This window comes from Epargyreus clarus, unplaced genomic scaffold, assembly GCF_041222505.1.
Source record: "Epargyreus clarus isolate Ecla_fem2 unplaced genomic scaffold, WU_Ecla_fem_2.2 ptg000015l, whole genome shotgun sequence".
In the NCBI taxonomy this organism is placed as follows: Eukaryota; Metazoa; Arthropoda; class Insecta; order Lepidoptera; family Hesperiidae; genus Epargyreus; species Epargyreus clarus.
In genome coordinates this window covers 12,734,086-12,751,575 of record NW_027332223.1, presented here as the reverse complement: position 1 = coordinate 12,751,575, position 17,490 = coordinate 12,734,086, and the positions used below count along the sequence as shown (strand labels likewise).

General features: G+C 33.3%; 1 protein-coding gene across 2 annotated transcripts in view; it reads right to left on the bottom strand.

Annotated features, from left to right (window-relative positions):
* Nucleotides 1-2,840: 2,840 nt before the first annotated feature.
* LOC140748177 (alpha-tocopherol transfer protein) overlaps nt 2,841-17,490 on the bottom strand; it is a 37,454-nt gene continuing 22,804 nt past the window's right edge. For both annotated transcript variants that reach the window (XM_073080920.1, XM_073080922.1), the window contains exons 2-7: nt 14,111-14,290; nt 11,735-11,829; nt 9,816-9,969; nt 5,818-6,011; nt 4,245-4,506; nt 2,841-3,617 (exon numbers count right to left, since the gene is read on the bottom strand). In XM_073080920.1, the coding sequence (XP_072937021.1) occupies nt 3,586-3,617; nt 4,245-4,506; nt 5,818-6,011; nt 9,816-9,969; nt 11,735-11,829; nt 14,111-14,290 (917 nt within the window). In that variant the 3' untranslated portion in view covers nt 2,841-3,585. The remainder of the gene's footprint in view (nt 3,618-4,244; nt 4,507-5,817; nt 6,012-9,815; nt 9,970-11,734; nt 11,830-14,110; nt 14,291-17,490) is intronic.

Sequence of the window (17,490 nt, the reverse complement as noted above, 5' to 3'; positions counted from 1 at the left end):
GATACTGTTTATAACTTAAAATTACTTTATGGTCATTTATAGCAAATAAAATACATAATATTATTTCAAAAGTATACCAAAAAATACAGTCAATCTTACAAGCGAGTGAGTTGTAGGAGCAGGACTAGATATTTTATGGTCTAGGTCTAGATCTTTTATCTAGACGTGCGGATGTGCATCCACCAAATTCAGGGAAGGCGGGCTATTCCAGGGACGCATTTAGTATTCCCGATAAGTGACAAGCCCGAAAAGATGTTGTATAGCCAGAAAAAAGACCTCTACAGCAGCGGCATTTATGCGCCAAAAGTACATACTACTACTATTTTGAAAAATCAGAGATCACTGGGATTCGAAAATCGGACTTCCCTATCGAGTTTTAACCACAAAGCCATGGCTGCTTCCTTTTAATGATCAAGTAATATAAAATGAATCACTTCAAGATCGCATAATATTAAAATGAATCTTCGTAATAGAGGTTTGACGTTTCGTATAAAAACCACAAAGAGATAACTTTTTGTGGTAACGAAAGAGGTCGTTACGCTTCGTGCACTAAAATTACGGTGTTACGGTAAAAGTACGGTGATGACTGCCACGTAAAATTATTATTGTAAAAAATAATGCAGTAAAACGCAATATATTAACTTTAAAATACTTTATTCCTTTTAAGTCTTACTTCTTAAAATATTTTATTGTGTACATTTCTACAAAACAATTATATTTAAGTAGTATTACAAAAATGCAAAAGTTGTTATACATACGTCATATATCAGAAAACTTTGCATAGAAATGGCGTGGATTAGCATTGACTTCTTTTTATATTTATATTTCATTTATTTTCATAATAGCTGATACACCTTATAGGTATATGAACACTATGAACATGTATGAATTTGATTGGCTGGAGGTCCAGGTTCAAAACGATTCTTGCAAAACAAGGTACTTTTACAGACGCCTTCCACAGATGCTTTTTACAGAAATACTCTTACTATGATTACTGTTGTTATAGACCACGCCAAACTGCTAGTCCACTCAGAAGTTGTTGCGAGCAGGTGTAGTCATACAATTTGCTATGGCGACGCGATTCATTTCTATATTCAGAGCGGACTAGCAGTTTTACGCGGACTAAACCACGTCCAAGAACCACTTCGTTCTGTGTGTACTTGCCTATATCTTGAAGGGCGTGACGTCTCTAACCTATAGATAACCATGGTCAGTACCAGTACCCTTACCATGAGTTTTTATGTTCGAACAAATATGACTGTTTTGGGTTTTGTTTACGTATTGGCCCATACAATTTACAAGTTCTGGTATATTCCGCTGATTGGATATGGTATGGGCAAATACGTAAACCAATACCAAAACAGTCATATTTGTCAAAACGTAAAAACCCATGGTAAGGGTTACAGTACATTGTTTATGACAGCACACAAGTGTTTAGAATACATAATACTACTACAGGTTCTACGGTGTTTAGATATAGTATTATTATCACAGATAACTGAACTATCCAGTGTTCAGTATTTTATTATCTATGGAGTATGATCTCGTTTCCCACAGAAGATTACTATAACTGAAGTAAAACGGATGAATAGATTTTTCTAAAACTTTTGCTGTTGAAAAAATAAAGCTAGTTATACATAGCAGAATATTACACTGTTATCATTTTTAACGACACTTTTTCGTCCAAAAAATAATATTACAGGTATAAATACAGTGAAGTGAAGAATTATGTTACTCGTGTTACTGTAATTGATAGCCTAGTGGTTAAGAAACGCGGCCTCTCGATCGAGGGGTCCGAGGTTCAAATCCCAGGGCACGCACCTCTGATTTTCAAATTAATGTGCGTAGTAGAAATCAATTATCACTTGCTTAAACGGTGAAGGAAAAACATCGTGAGGAAACCTGCATACCTGAGAGATTTATAAAAAAAAAAAAATCTTAAGGGTATGTGAAGTCTACCAATACGCACTTGGCCAGCGCGGTGGACTATGGCCTAATCCTTCTCATTCTGAGAGGAGACCCGTGCCCAGCAGTGGGACAGTAATGGGTTGATGATGATGTTACTGTAATTACAAATTAATTATTGCTACTTCAATTTGTACAATGCTATTTATAAACGGAAGGTCTACTCTGTACATCCCTCAGATTCGGAAGCTTTTTTTATATTTAACCTAACGATAAGGCAGACAGGCTACCTGATGGAAAGTCACCGTCGTATGGACATTTGCAACACCAGAGGAGCCACCAATGAATGCATCGCCGGCTTTAAACCTCCGAAAGTTGTATGATAAGCCCATAGATTAGTAAAGATACTTCGCCGCCTTGAAATTGAATGAAGCCACAAACGGCTTATTAGTAAGTTCTTTTTTTGAATTCTTGACAAATAAAAACATTTTTAGAGAAAATTTACGGATAAATAACTAATACTGCGTAATTTACATAATAAATAAATAATTATTTGAAATATTTTAGGGACATTTTAGCACGGAGACGTGGCAAAACTTTTTTACGCAACTATTTCAATTCTCAAAACTGGGTACATTTTTTTGTTAGGAGTGAGTAATCTTTACTTACCTATGGATAAGCCGTTGAAATTTAATATATCGGGCGAATTTAAAGTCATTTTTGGGGCGATTAGCTGTTCATTTACTAAATTATCGTTCATTTGAACGAACTTATGGAGTTCAGACGTACAGAGGACACTTCTAGAGTATTATGATTAACTACAAGGAACATAGGAAAAATTACATACTTACGATGTTATATTGAGAAATTAACTATTTGTACAATAAAACTAAACTTGTTTCAAGTTTATTGTATGTAAATGAAAACGCTACAAATTATTCAGATCAATTAATAATTAGTTTTTATTTTCATAATATTATTGTAATACAGAATATGAGATTCAACTACAGACCTGTATGATTCAACTCAACGAATACTTAACATTTATTACAATTTATATTTTTTTAGAATATTCACTTCTTTCGGAATGCATACACTAGGATATGGCATGGCAATCTTAAGATATTCTCTATCCACATTTTAAGATATCTTTTTATATCTGAACGCTGAACGCTTTCTACACTCACGGACCCACACTAGGATTTCCTGTATCGTGGGTGCCATGGACACACACAGAAAGAAATACACAAACACCCAGACCCAGAAACAGAAATCTAAATTCATCATTTAGAAATCTGTCTGGCCGGGGATCGATCCCGGGACCCTCTGTGCGTCAGACCGGCATGGTGACCGCTCATATCAAGACATATCTTAAGATACTATGTACACCTTAAGCCCGGCAGTGAGTTAACAGCCATATATTTCAACTCCACCATATTTGTCACCCAAAATATATAGTATTTTCCATTACTTCCCAAAACATCACAAGTTATATTATCTAAGTTTTTCTTAAATATTACTTAAAGACTAATGGTCTGAGAACTAACATCAGAAAACGCTTGATTAAATCTTTTTTATAATCGGTTCCAATATAACTTTTCGTAAAATCAAGTGATAAAATGTTAGTTCTCTCTATAAATATAAAATATCACAATATGTCTTGAACTGATCTCCTGGCCGCTAAGCTTTTTTGAAGCCGTACGAGTTGATCACTGAAATAAAAATAATTCTTTATAGATACCTTCTGTAAGATTTTTCTAGATGAATAATGTAACATCACTATTACACACATCAACATCACAGGGGGCGACAAAATTTATTTCACAGATAAGTAATTTTTCATAAGAAGACTTCTTCCTCTTGCCGCCCTAATCCCGGACAGCAAAGTGTCTAACCCACGCTGCGCCCTTTCATAACATACTTTTAAATTTTATTTAATTTAAAAATAAGAACTTTTCTAAAGAGTGTCTGAGAAAACTAATTAGATTGCTTCTTATAAATGTAATCATTATACCTTTCCCTAACTACACCCTTATGGGAGAGGTGTGTTGTATGAAATGCTTCTATGTTATTGCTATAAGACAACACACACACACACACACACACACACACACAGAGAGAGAACACACAACACACAGAAGCATTTCATACAACAGATATATATGTAGCAGGTGGGTGCTGTGATGTTGCCTCCGGAGACGAACCACAAAGATTATGATGGTCATATTTAAAGCCCGTGAACGTGAGAAAAATCCGATTCGTATCGGCTCCATATTCTTTTCTCGCGTAATGTAGAGCGGGCTTAAAATTTCCTAGATGATGATAATATTAGCACTAACCTTTAAATTCCTCATTACATAGTAACAGCAGCTCCAGCCACTGAGGTCCAGTGACTCTTGGTAAGGACAGCGTTCCTCCATAGCAGTTGGGCAAGCACTTAGGGCTGATGTGTTTATACAGCAGCTCCCTATCGTTCCCCATGAAAACTATTCTAGATCGCAACTTCTCCTTCAGGAAGGGCTTGAACAGCTGGAACACCATGTTGAAGATGTACGGCTGGTTCACGATGTAGAGCCCTTTCACTCGTAGGGGTATGCTTTCCTGGAAAAGAAAATTTTAGAAATATTAGGGCTGTATATTTCCATCATATAAATAATTATAGTTTAAAAACTAAAACACGCTAAAATCGCACAAGGAAAATCATTTATTCTGAGTCCTGACGATCCTGTTGATGAGAATGGGATAAAATTATTAAAATCGGGTATTTTCATCGGTTCTTGATAATTGTTCAAAATTTTAAATTAATTAGATCGTTCAAAGTGGGTAAAAATCGAGTTTAAAGATTCCGTTACATATATACATAGATACAACCCAAGCTAATAAAAGCGTGGTAAAGAGGAAATAAAATAATTGTTTTTGGACTGAACTAATCTTGACAGCGCATGAATAAGACGCAAAGAAGTGTCTAAATTCACAAGTTAGTTGCACCGGCGACCAGGGTTAGTATCTAGGGATCTAAAGAAGTATCTACAGAGCAATATTCTGTATGACAATGTGTCCTTAAAAATTGATGAATTTTGCATGCTCAGTATGTATTTCCTATGTGTGAGTATCGAGAGGGAAGCGGTACGCGCGGTACTTCGTTTCAGACTTCACCAAATATCAGATGAGTCAGTGTTTTTTGTGCAATGAGTAATACTCATTTTTTCACATGGCTCATGGTCGTGGAAGATGGCTAAAGGATTTGGACAGTAGTATTTGCGAATTTCGGTATCTTAGGGGAAGGGATATGTTCTGCTGTGGCCGTTAACAAAGGTCAATAAGACTTATAAAGCTAGTAAAGAGATGTTCAGAAAACTTCGAAAGCGCGAAAAGAATACTATAGTCTGATTCATAATTAGGTGTCAAAAATGTAAACAAAGTAATGTCACTGTCAAAATTAACAAGAAAGAAAAACTTTAACAAAATCAACAAAAAACGAAATTTTAACAAATACACACAATTTAACAAACGCGTTATGTAAACGAGAAAACATTCGAGTTCGATCACAATCACGAAAATAAATAATATCAGCTACGAAACTTAAAAATGATGCACAAGAAATTTTTTGGATTCCGATTGTGTTACCATTATCACATTTTAATTTTTTACCATAATCTTTGTTTTTATTATTATTACTGTATGGAACGAAATTGAGGTAATATAAATATTAGAAAATGTGAATTAATCTTAATTTATTTAGATTATTATTTTATTATTGTTGTATTACTTTAATATCGACAAAAATAAGAAACTACAATCGCAAACGTATTTTCTTGATAGGTCAACACCTTTGTTTACATTTTGGACACCTAATTATGAATCAGACTATAGTGGCGCTATCTCTTGGCGAGTTGGAAAGTCAACACAAACCTGTAGCCAGTCAACGATCCTCTTGGCGAAGGTGGGCGTGAACTGCCACACCTGCTGCATGGAGAGCCCGTCCATGTCGAGGATGACGACGGCGCCGCATATCTGCGTCTCCGGCTCCAGCATCGCCGCTTCCAGGAACAACACGCAGCCCTTGAACACCTCGTCCAAGGTGCACTTGTTGTGTTTCCAGTGTTCTGGAAACAGATGTATGGTTTAATTGACACGTTTTTCGAGATTATTTTCCTTTAAATTTCTGTCTTGATTTTAAATGATCTATAAGCAATTTAAAATAAAGTGAACTAGATACGAATAGGTAAATTTATCCATATTATGTAAAGATTTGACCACCGGTGTGGCGGAGAATTATCATACTTGTCTTATAGTAATTGCTCGTATACAGTTCCGAGTTTGATCCCAGGCCAGTCAGATGTGTGAATGAGAAATTTAAATGTTGGTTTTGGGTCCGTGTATTTATGTATTCATCTTTGTGCGTGTTCATATAATCTAGACACAATTCATTGTATATATGGGCGGCGAGACCTTTTATAATATATAATATTAATTATTATCATGTTAATTTTGATTGTCAATGTGGAATTAATATTTAGATTAAAATATGGACGACTTCCGGTAGTACTTCAAAACACTTTGTTAGTCATACCAAATAAATTATATGAATTATAATAATATTAAAATATTTATTCTAGTATTTTTAAAACAATATTTTAAATATAATGTTATTTTATTAATAGTTAAATTAATTGTGAATCACGTCACTTGTTATAACAAAACAAGTGACGTGAGAGGGTAGTTCTTAGGCTGTTTGTCACTTGAGTAGTATTTAAGTCCACGCGCTGGTAGAGCGTGATTCATTCGCATTTAATCAGTCGTGTAAGCCGTTACTCTGCCCAAATTGTAAATAAAAGTGAATAAAAGTGATTCTCATATTAAAGTCGTTTCGTTCAGTTTATTTATAAAGTGCGGTAGTGGGATATCGTCGACATATACAATTATGAGCGTAGAGAGCGTTTATAAATTTCGTAAAATTTTATTTGTAAGGACCATATCAAAAATAATCACATTGTCATTCTACCGTAATCGAGATGCATAGCAAAAAATTTATAATCATTTTCTATGTCATGTAATTTCGCATAATTTGTACAAAAAAAAAATTACAATCCTAATCATAATTACACAGATTGAAGCAGTAAAAACAGCAATTGAGGTATTTTTAGATATAATTTGTTTTTAGACAATAGCTGGCTTGACTACATAGAATATTGTAAACTAAAGTAACAATTTGATCATAATGTTTCTGTATAAGAACGTATTCAACTGCAGCACTTGAAGCACCCGTTATAAACAAATCTCTGGCTTACTTATTGTTTTATAGGAGTTTCATAAATTATGTGATAATTATTTAACATGATTCTGTTGTGTTTGCATGCACTGTATACTTATTACAGCTACTCTGTTCTATACTATTTTTTATCCCTTTCTTAAATATAATAAAAATTCTAATATAAGGTAACTTTTATTTGCTCGATCTTTTGTGCAGTGATCAATAATATTAATATGTATAATGCATCGGGCATCCATATTATTATACTCGACTTAATATACATTTCCGGCGTCAGTTTAGCGTGTCGTCTACAACTCATTTGGCCTTGTTTTTCATAAAACACATTTTTGATGTACTTATATTTTTGTAAATCAACTACAGTTAGTTCCGAAAGTTTTAAAATTATTACAAGATTAAATTTATGTTCAGGTTTTATCTTAGGGTTATCAAAAAACTGTTGCTCTAGCTAAGTCTGCACTAAAATAATTAATTTGTATTACAAATAATTTCATATGCACAATTCGTTTAAAAATTATAAGACAAGCTCGCTAATAAAATAGCAGAGGTCAAAGACTCAAGACATTCATAGACCGAGGAGAGCGACGCAACAACTGGTTTTCATATACCGCCACGCCTTACAAAATAAGATGAATATAGACATAAATCAAATATGAGTGCTATTGCAAATCAATATATTTGAAAGAATGACTTGAAATAAATGGCTTCAATAATAATTGATAAAACTTAAACTACCAAGTTCATGAGCAAGGACTTGTTAAACTATGAGTAACCGGTATTCGGAAGGTTTTATTTTAATAAAAAAAAGAGCTTTATAGACTCCTTTTCAAGGTAAACCGTTGACTTATGTTAACCCGTTTATAAAAGGAGAACTGAAAACATCTCTACACAATTAACGCAATATAGGCAGATACAAGTGTTTTAATTAATGACATACGAGAAGAATTTGGAATCGACAAAGCAATTACAAAAAAAAATTATATGCAAAAAAATCTGATGAAAATTTATATTTATCATTCATATAATTATTATAATTAACAACATAGTTATCAATGATTACCAGGAACAGAGACCAATTTTATTATGTACGTAAAGGCATGCTTGTCCATCTATTTAAAATTCAAATTATTTTTGGCGTCTTGTTTGTTCCGGTATAATAAATAAGTGCTTTGGTAATCGATCTTTGTTATGCGTGTTTTAATACATACTACATCTAGATGTGGTTAAGAAAAAATCTAATTATTAATTTAATTTTTTTTTTTGCGTACACAGAAACATAATAAAAAGAGCATTATAAAGAAATATAGTACAGAGGACTACTTATTCCAAACTGAAATTTCTTCCAGCAGCCCCTATGGCCGGAAAATTTATATGATAGGCAAACATAGTGTGTACAAAATGGATATGGTAAGATAGATATCATAGACATATAAATATACACAAATAAATACACAAAATATAAACATACACATATATACTTAATTAAAACAGAGATAAATACTGCTCTTTTATTTTTCTTTTGAACAAAGCGATACTGTTAGAGAGACGAATATGGGGCGGTAGTGAATTCCATAATCTAACTGCATGAACGGAAAAGGAGTGAGAGTAGAAAAACGTTTTGTGGGAATGATAGGAAGGGTAGAAGGGATTTCAGATGAGATCTACAGGGTGCCAGAGAAGGCCGTGTATACGAAAAACGGTGTTTCAGATAAGAGGGAGAGGATGGATTTTTTTTAGGATATTATAAACGAGACAGAGGATACGAGTATTCCTGCGAAAACGGATTGAGAGCCACTTGAGATCCTTGCGGAAATGGGAGACGCGATCGAAATCGACGCGATTATTTGAGTTTCTGTCAATAAGCATGAATTTAAATTTTCAAGTATATTATACTAGCTGACCCGGCAAACTTTGTACCGCCTCGAAATCTATTTATCAAATATATTTCATATAAAATATAGCCTATGTTACTTGTGGATAATGTAGCTTTCGAATGATGAAAGAATTTTTAAAATCGGTCCAGTAGTCTTTGAGCCTATTCATTACAATCAAACAAACAAACAAAGTCTTCCTCTTTATAATATTAGTATAGAAGTATAGATTGTACCGTAGCTTAATTTAAAGTGACAAGAAATATAACTTTAAACATAAAAAAGGTGCATGGACCATAATGCTTACACTTAATTATCTTATGCAAGTAATTTTTAATTTTTTAAGATTCCCGAAAAAGGTATTACCCATAAAACATTTAATACTTTCTTTAGTTCAGTATCATCAACATTTTAAAAAAGAGTTGAAAAAAAAAGTGGAAAAAGGTATGAAACGTACATTTCATAAATCAAAGTTGTATTAACATAATTTTATTGACCTTTTTATAATTAACTAACTATTACTCGCGGCTTCGTTCGTGGTCACAGGTCAATGACAATAGTTGTTATGATCAATCTCTCGGAAACAGAACTTTTTCGGGATAAAATTTACTCTATGTCTTTTTCTGAACCACTGACAACATGTGTACAAAATTTCATTACAATCGGTTTGGTAGTTAAGACGCGAAAGCGTAACACACGAATAAACAAACAAACACAATTTTGCATTTATACCTAATATTAGTTAGGATTAAGATTCAAATACTTACTGCCCAGTTCAAGTATGAGGACACGTCGTCCCAACTGGTCCCGATTTGGGAGCACCGTGAGTATGTTCTGGTTGAACACATTCTGTTCTCTGCTCGGCACCAGTCCATCGTACAGAGCATGGTTCTTCACTTTGAAACTGTAGTACCTTTTGATCTGGAAGGCAAACATACATTTTACAAGGTGGTAGAACCCTTTGTGGTTCGACTTCAGCATCACCACACCTATTTCTGCCTAATAATAGCAGTATTAGGCGCTGCTGTGTTCTAGTTTCAAACTAAGCGGTAAGCGACTCAATACATTCATTACTTAATACCTTCCCGAGGCAATCCACTTTAATCCTCAGGGGTAGCGACGTCTCCGTGGTCGAGCTCAGGTAGACCTGAGGAATCTAAGATTCCTACTAGAGACCTACCAGAGGGTTAGGGGACAGGAGGTCAGATTACATTACAGATGTCCATGGGCAGCAGTAGCTACTTACCTTTAGTGGTTTGCTCATTTGGTACTTCTACGTAGTAAACATAATGTTGTTTATTATTTAAGATATTATGTAAAAGATAAGTCAAAATAAATTTGTATTTATTTAATTTTTATTTTTTTCTTTAATATAATTAATGCTGACAGATTAATAATGAAGTGAATTAATTCGTATATAATTTATGAAAACAAATGCTGCTAGATGCAGTCGTAGAAACCCTGTATCTCTCTTCTCATTGTAGATTTTAACTTTATTAACGCATTATTTGTCTCATAATTTTCTTCCTCTGTGTCATAGTTATAAGCAATTCAATTATGACGATATTTTGTGGCAAAAGAAGTGAATAGACGTCACGTCACAAATTTACAGAATGTTTGTTGTCAAATGCCTACGGGTAAACTAAACAAATGCTAAACAATCTTTACTCGTAGATAAATAAAGTTTTTGCTTCCTTTACAATAACTTCAAATAATTAACTGCTTATGTGTTTTTTCACATTTTTAATTTAATATCTTCGAAACGGTCCGTTAACCTGATAAGAAGCTTTCTAGATGCACAGCCACAACTCTGTGTTGTAGGTATTATGGACACAAACAAAAATTAGCACATTTCAACCTATATCTACATCTTGGGTATAAAATTATAAATCACTAAAAGTCTTGCTTGCCAGGGATCAAAAGGGACCATGTGCAAGCTCTGCGGGGGAGATCAATATGTTAAACGCATCGCGATTCTTCTGTATTAACAGACCTATACATTATTACTTTACGAGGAGTAGAGTCCGCGCCAAACTGCAAGTCCGCTCCGAATATAGAAACGAGTCGTTTCGTAATAGCAAATTGTAGATATTAGCGGAACGAAAACACCTGCGCGCATTAACTTCAGAGCGGACTTGAAGTTTTGCGCGGACTATACCATAGCTTACATTCTACTTTGAAAGTTCTAAAGAGTTTTTTTTGAGTTAATAATTATGTACAGGGTGGAAGTGTCATCATCTCTGTTTTACAAATTACCGAAGACCTTGCCGGAATTGTAATAAGTAGTTTCGTGGTCATATTTTTTGCAATGTCTGAAGTTGCTTCACTAACATTTTCATATATATTACATTGAAGACAGCGATTCAAATCGGTATCTTAGCACGTTTTTACAGTAATTGCTTCTATTTATTTGATTGCAACAATATCATGAAGAGGAAATTCATCACTGCTTATACTTGATAGGTTTAAATTATATCTTCGCCACAAAATATATGTATATGTCATAGTATACGGTATTATGATTACATTTTTTTCTGCTTCAGACTTTGTTTTTTTTGTAAAACTTAATGTGCCTAAAGTGAATATTGCCATGGATATATTTGTGTTTCTATATCATGTTGTAGTGTAATGTAGAGTAGAATATTAACATTGCAATTATACTTAAATAAAAAAATATAAAACTCACTAAATCATATGCGCTTTCAGGATAAAATTTGCAGGGTCGTAGGAATCTGATGAGCCAAGCGTCACTATGCCATGGAACATGCAGCTTGCTGTCATCTGTAAAGAAATATAAATGTATATGACATTTCGCATTATATTATCCCATAGGTATTCATACATTTTCTTCGCGTTTTATTATAACAGAAGGCGTTTATTAGGAGACAACATATTTCAGCCGACAGACGTACATACACAGTAGACTTACATATGAAGCGACCGATTAGTCTTCAGGAATGGAGATGGTCATAGATGTCCAATGTCCATAGCATGGTTTAGTAGCACTTGCCATAAGGTCATTTGTTACTCCAATTATTTTATAAAAAATCTATTGAGAACAATCACAAAATTCATAATAATGGTACCATATTTGGGCTTCGTATCTTATAACTTATAATTATACCAAAATCTGTAAAACTGAGACACTTTTATACTATAGATATATTACTGCTCTGCAGCTAATAAATAGTAGATTTTACGTATGTAGAGCAAGGTAATTTTGAAACACGTGGACGTGGTATACTACACATATGTAATTAATAGTAACAAAAAATAGAATTTTAAATTTTTAACATTATTGTGTTAGAGCGAGAGCATTTTCCAAAATCTAAAGTCCTACAAATGAGTCGCTTTTATTCGTTCTACATTGTGAGGAAAAATGCACAAAAGGGAAGTGATCCTCATGTAAGTGATAAATGAGAAATAAAGATCTTTAAACCTAAGTGATAGTGATAGTAGTGATGTTAGTGTGGGGAGACAGACTTTTCCGAGGCGTTCCAGCTTAGTCCTCAGGGGTAGCGGCGCATCTGTGGCCGACCTCAGGTAGGAATATCCAATCCTATCTGGGTTTGATTACAGATGACCATGGGCGGCAGTAGCCACTTACCATCAGGTGGACTGCATGCTCGTCTGCTACTCCTATATTAAAAAAAATATCAGTAACCCTTACCTGCAGTTGAAAAATAAAAAATACACATACGGGTAATAATGAAGAAATAATTATGTGTTTGACGCCTTACGGTTGATGCTTGTCGACCTTTACTTAACAATGTATGCTTTTTTCCTTATCTTTATTTGACTAATCTCTAAATAATGATGATTACAGCAATGAATCAGGTCGACCTTTGACTACACCGCCCCATTTACGTAGCAAAATTATTTGTCTAGTAACAGCAACTAAGTTATAAGAAAATCTTCATTGTAGTTAGATATTATAGGTACTATTTGAAGGTAGAACATAGAATCCTTTGTAGTTCGGCTATAGAGGCACTAACGCCACACCTACGAGTATTTCTTCCTAATAACAGCGGTGTTGACTCAACAGTCAACAGGCTGTGTTCCGCTTTGAAGGGTGTGGCCTGGGAGACATACGCGTACATATCTGAGGTGCACCAACTTAGTCCTGATGGGTAGCAGCGCATCCTCGGCCAACCTCAGGTAGGAATCTAATCTTATACGGGGATGATTACAGACTTTCATAGGCAGTATTTAATTATCATCCGATGGACCCATCGCTCGTTTGTTACTTCTGTATTATAAAAATGTATAAATAGAATTTTTAAATGTGTGTGTTTATATTTAATATGTATTTTTAAATGTATTTATACGTAATTTCATAGTGCAGTATCCTTATAATCTACTAGGGTCTTGCCACTTGGCCTACAGAAGATCCTTTGTCCTCTAACATTAAGTATTTATAAGAAACTCAAACAGAACCAGTAAACATGACTGCATCAAGAGCTGTTTTATGCCGACTTCCTCCTTACAGTTTAATTACTTAGGACCAATAATATAAATATTGTTTTTTGCTTTGTACGAGTACACATGGGATTTCCACGTCATTATAAGCGATAACCGCATATTGTTTGCGATTATCGGTTTTTGTCTTCTTGTTTTTTATCCAGCCTTTATTGTGTAATATACAAGTGAATAAGTATGACGAAGAGTTAAGTAATATATTTAAATATTTTAAGTTTTTGCTAACGGCTTTACTTAAAAAGGGAAAATAAGGGAAATAAGCTCTTTGTGTAGGAGGTTTTTATACTTCTTACAAGTAGATACTGAACATTACTGTACATAATCATCCATGTGACAGTGGTGTTTATAATCATAGATGGTGTTCATAATCATAGATTTTGGATGTTTTTTGATAATAAGAAAAACAATTAAATATGGTTTAAAACGATAGGATGGTATATTTAAAAGTATCAACCCGTTTTGGAATTGTAATAGTAATAATATTACAATTTATTTATTTGAATGAATAAGTTCAGTGTTACCAATACCGAAAGTAAAGGACCTTCTTAGAATATTTTTCTTGCCTATAAATTATATAATTTACCTTTCAGTAGTCTCCTCAATTCAGCAACACCGGATTTGACTACATCTGGAGTTTCCCTAAGTTCCCGCCTGGCGATGTCCAATACTGAGTCCGAAGGTTCCCCGATCTCAATTTGTAGTAAAAAATCACCAAGCTGCACCGCCGGTAACTTGTCGATGTCCGAAAGTAATTGAACGGATACTGAAAACAAATAAAAACATCAGTTTAATGTTTATGGCTAATATGATGCTTAAAGTTATGAGTTTACTTTTTTTTCGTAACTATGTTATTTACAGTTATTTTGAAAATACTCGGAGGACTTCATCGGTTTTATTTATTTCTGTATATTAATAATAACTTTCTTTTACATTAAACCTCACAACAATTTTGATAGAAATCTTATTTAATAAATATATCTACAATCATGTAGTAACTTTATGAAGAAGTGAAGTGAAATGAAGCCAATTTATGTAGATTCCAAACGAATTAAACAATTTTAGATGAACAAATGTCTCAATGAGCTCAACGGGAAAATGTGTTTGCTATGTCATGGTGACTAGTAGTAATAAATTATTGTTCTGAATTGAGATCTCGATTAACAGTCCTACCAATATGTAATGTAACATTATAAGTACGCACATATATTAGTATAGATACTTCGCCGCCTTGAAATTGAATGAAGCCACAAACGGCTTATTAGTAAGTTCTTTTTTTTAATTCTTGACAAATAAAAACATTTTTAGAGAAAATTTACGAATAAATAACTAATACTGCGTAATTTACATAATAAATAAATAGTTATTTCAAATATTTTAGGGACATTTTAGCACGGAGACGTGGCAAAACTTTTTTATGCAACTATTTCAATTCTCAAAACTAGGTAGGTACATTTACTTGTTAGGAGTGAGTAATCTTTACTAATCTATGAGTACGCATGACATATGCTGTGATAGCCTAATGGTAGTCATCTCAATTGGGGTTCCGAAGTTCAATTTCGATAATTTTAATAACTTGGTTAATTAATTCGGTTAATTGCAATATAGAACGTAAGAGTTACTTGCCGTAACGATGAAAGAAAACGTCAGGAGAAAATCTACAAGATTGAGCTTTCTTTAAAAAACCTCAATTGTGTGTGAAGACTATCAATTCGTATTTGGCTATTGCAAGATTTTATGACCTAAACTCCTATCACTTGAGTCTACCAGTGCCCAGAAGAGGGACAAATAATGGGTTAACAACAAAGTAAACGTTAGCAGATTTGAATTACGGCTATCAATGTAGCAACATACATACCCTAATCGTAAGATTCGTACGTACTAATGTACTCATAACGTCTTAAGTTGAATAAACAAGTAAAATAAAGAATGGTATTTATTTAATCATTAAAACTCGGACAGTGTTTTTAGGATTAGTATTGTTTTTGCTCATTACTCATATAAGTGTAGAATAAATAGTGGTACCGAAGTTTAACGACAAGGTCCGTATCATTATCACCAATAACATCAAACTTATTCAAAAACAGATATAAGAAAAACAATACGGTAACTACTACCGGTATGTTTTTATTATCGCTGTCTTCCTCAAAGTCAAATGTCATGTTAATGACTTATACGTCATCAGAGTAATTTTCAACATTAGCAAAATCTAAGATCATGATCTTGAGCATAAATTAGTTATTAAACAATGTTTGACAATGGAGTGATAGACAGCTTTTGTAATTTCTGTTTTATTTTAGTTTTTTCATACAGACAATATATATTTGTTTAGACGGTAAGTAGGTACGTAATAATTGATGACTAAAAGAAATAAATGTCATGCGCAAATATTGCTTGTAATAAATTAATACGTTTGTATTGTAATTAGTTGGTTTGATTGACATGCTTTTGTGTGTGTGACGCTGTTGAAAAATTTTTGTATTTCACTTACCTACTTATTGATTTTCGATATCCTAATACTTAGTTCGAAAATCAGTCACTTAATTGAGGAATCAGAATCAGGATAGCTAGCATTACTTACAGATATTTGAGATAGGACTCGGCGACGCGTCATAGACTTTAAAGGGGAGCTCTTTGTACCTTTTCATTACGGATTTAGAGTTAATGTTTTTTTCATGTCTTGTATAGGTACGACAAACAGAGCATACTGAATGAAAATTTATGAATTAGCTTTATGTATATTAGGCATGTGCTTTAGCTTGTAACGCTTTATAGAAAAGTTAAAACTTTGCGGACTAGACTTTGTCTTTGTTTTGAACTCTCTCTCTGTATCGACTAGCGTAGCGAAAAAAATCCAAGTCTATGGTATCGACTATGTCGGTCTTCGAATACTGTAAGATAAATATTTTTATTTATCTTTGTAAAAACATTCTTGTCCAAATAAGTTTAACAGCTCGAGTTCAAACGTGCAATAGATTAGAATCTAATCTAATCATTAGATCATAAATAGCTACACAGTGAGATAACAGTTTAAAGAAGTAGTTTAATTTTTTTTATTGTATTGAGCAAATAAGCTCTATAATTCGAAATAATTTTAAATATAGATCAACAAATCAATTTTTAATTATCCATATGTATAACTATATTTAACGGTAGGAGGCGGTGGCAAGAGCTACTTACAGAAAAAATAACAGTTCATTACTTACTTATAATCTAACAAATTAGTAAGTGACACGAGCATGCTAATTGGTTTAGATATTCAAGATTTTTTCTTAAAATGCCAGGCCATATAGAAATATATAATTTTATAGTCTGTAATAAAATACATACAAATGCTTACTGTTATATGGATTTGCAAACGTGCGAGTTACTGCTTTCCGATTGATTTGATAGCGATACGTTGTAGTATGATTTAATTTATATTTAAACGGAGTCTTTTCTATTACATGTCCTTCACTATGGTTCACAGAATTGTATCGTTTGTAAATATTTGTACATTTACACACGATATTTACTTTTGCAAGAAACACATTGACACAATGTAGAACCATCTCTTCAAACTTTCGTTTCACTGTTATCTTTTGAGACTTAAATTAAACATATCCTTCTATATCCGCTCTACACTCTTGTAAATATGTGAAAATTATTTCGATTAATTTTAGTTTCGGAATTTCATATATAATATATCTACGTAAATAATTAGTTTTGTTTTGCAATACTTGACAAAGTACAGTATTAAAATCTCAGGATACAAAAGCTTACAAAAGGAAAAGCGTGTGGCGGAAAGCGTAAGGCGATGTTTGCCTTCGCGGTAAAACGGCGGCAAATCAGCGGAGAATTAATGATAAAATTTTACAAGTCATTGTGTTACAGCATGTATTATAGTATTGCATCAATATTTTCCCTTGTAATAGTCATGTAGAACATGCGTCACGGTCTAAGGATTTTTGTTTGAACACAATATTG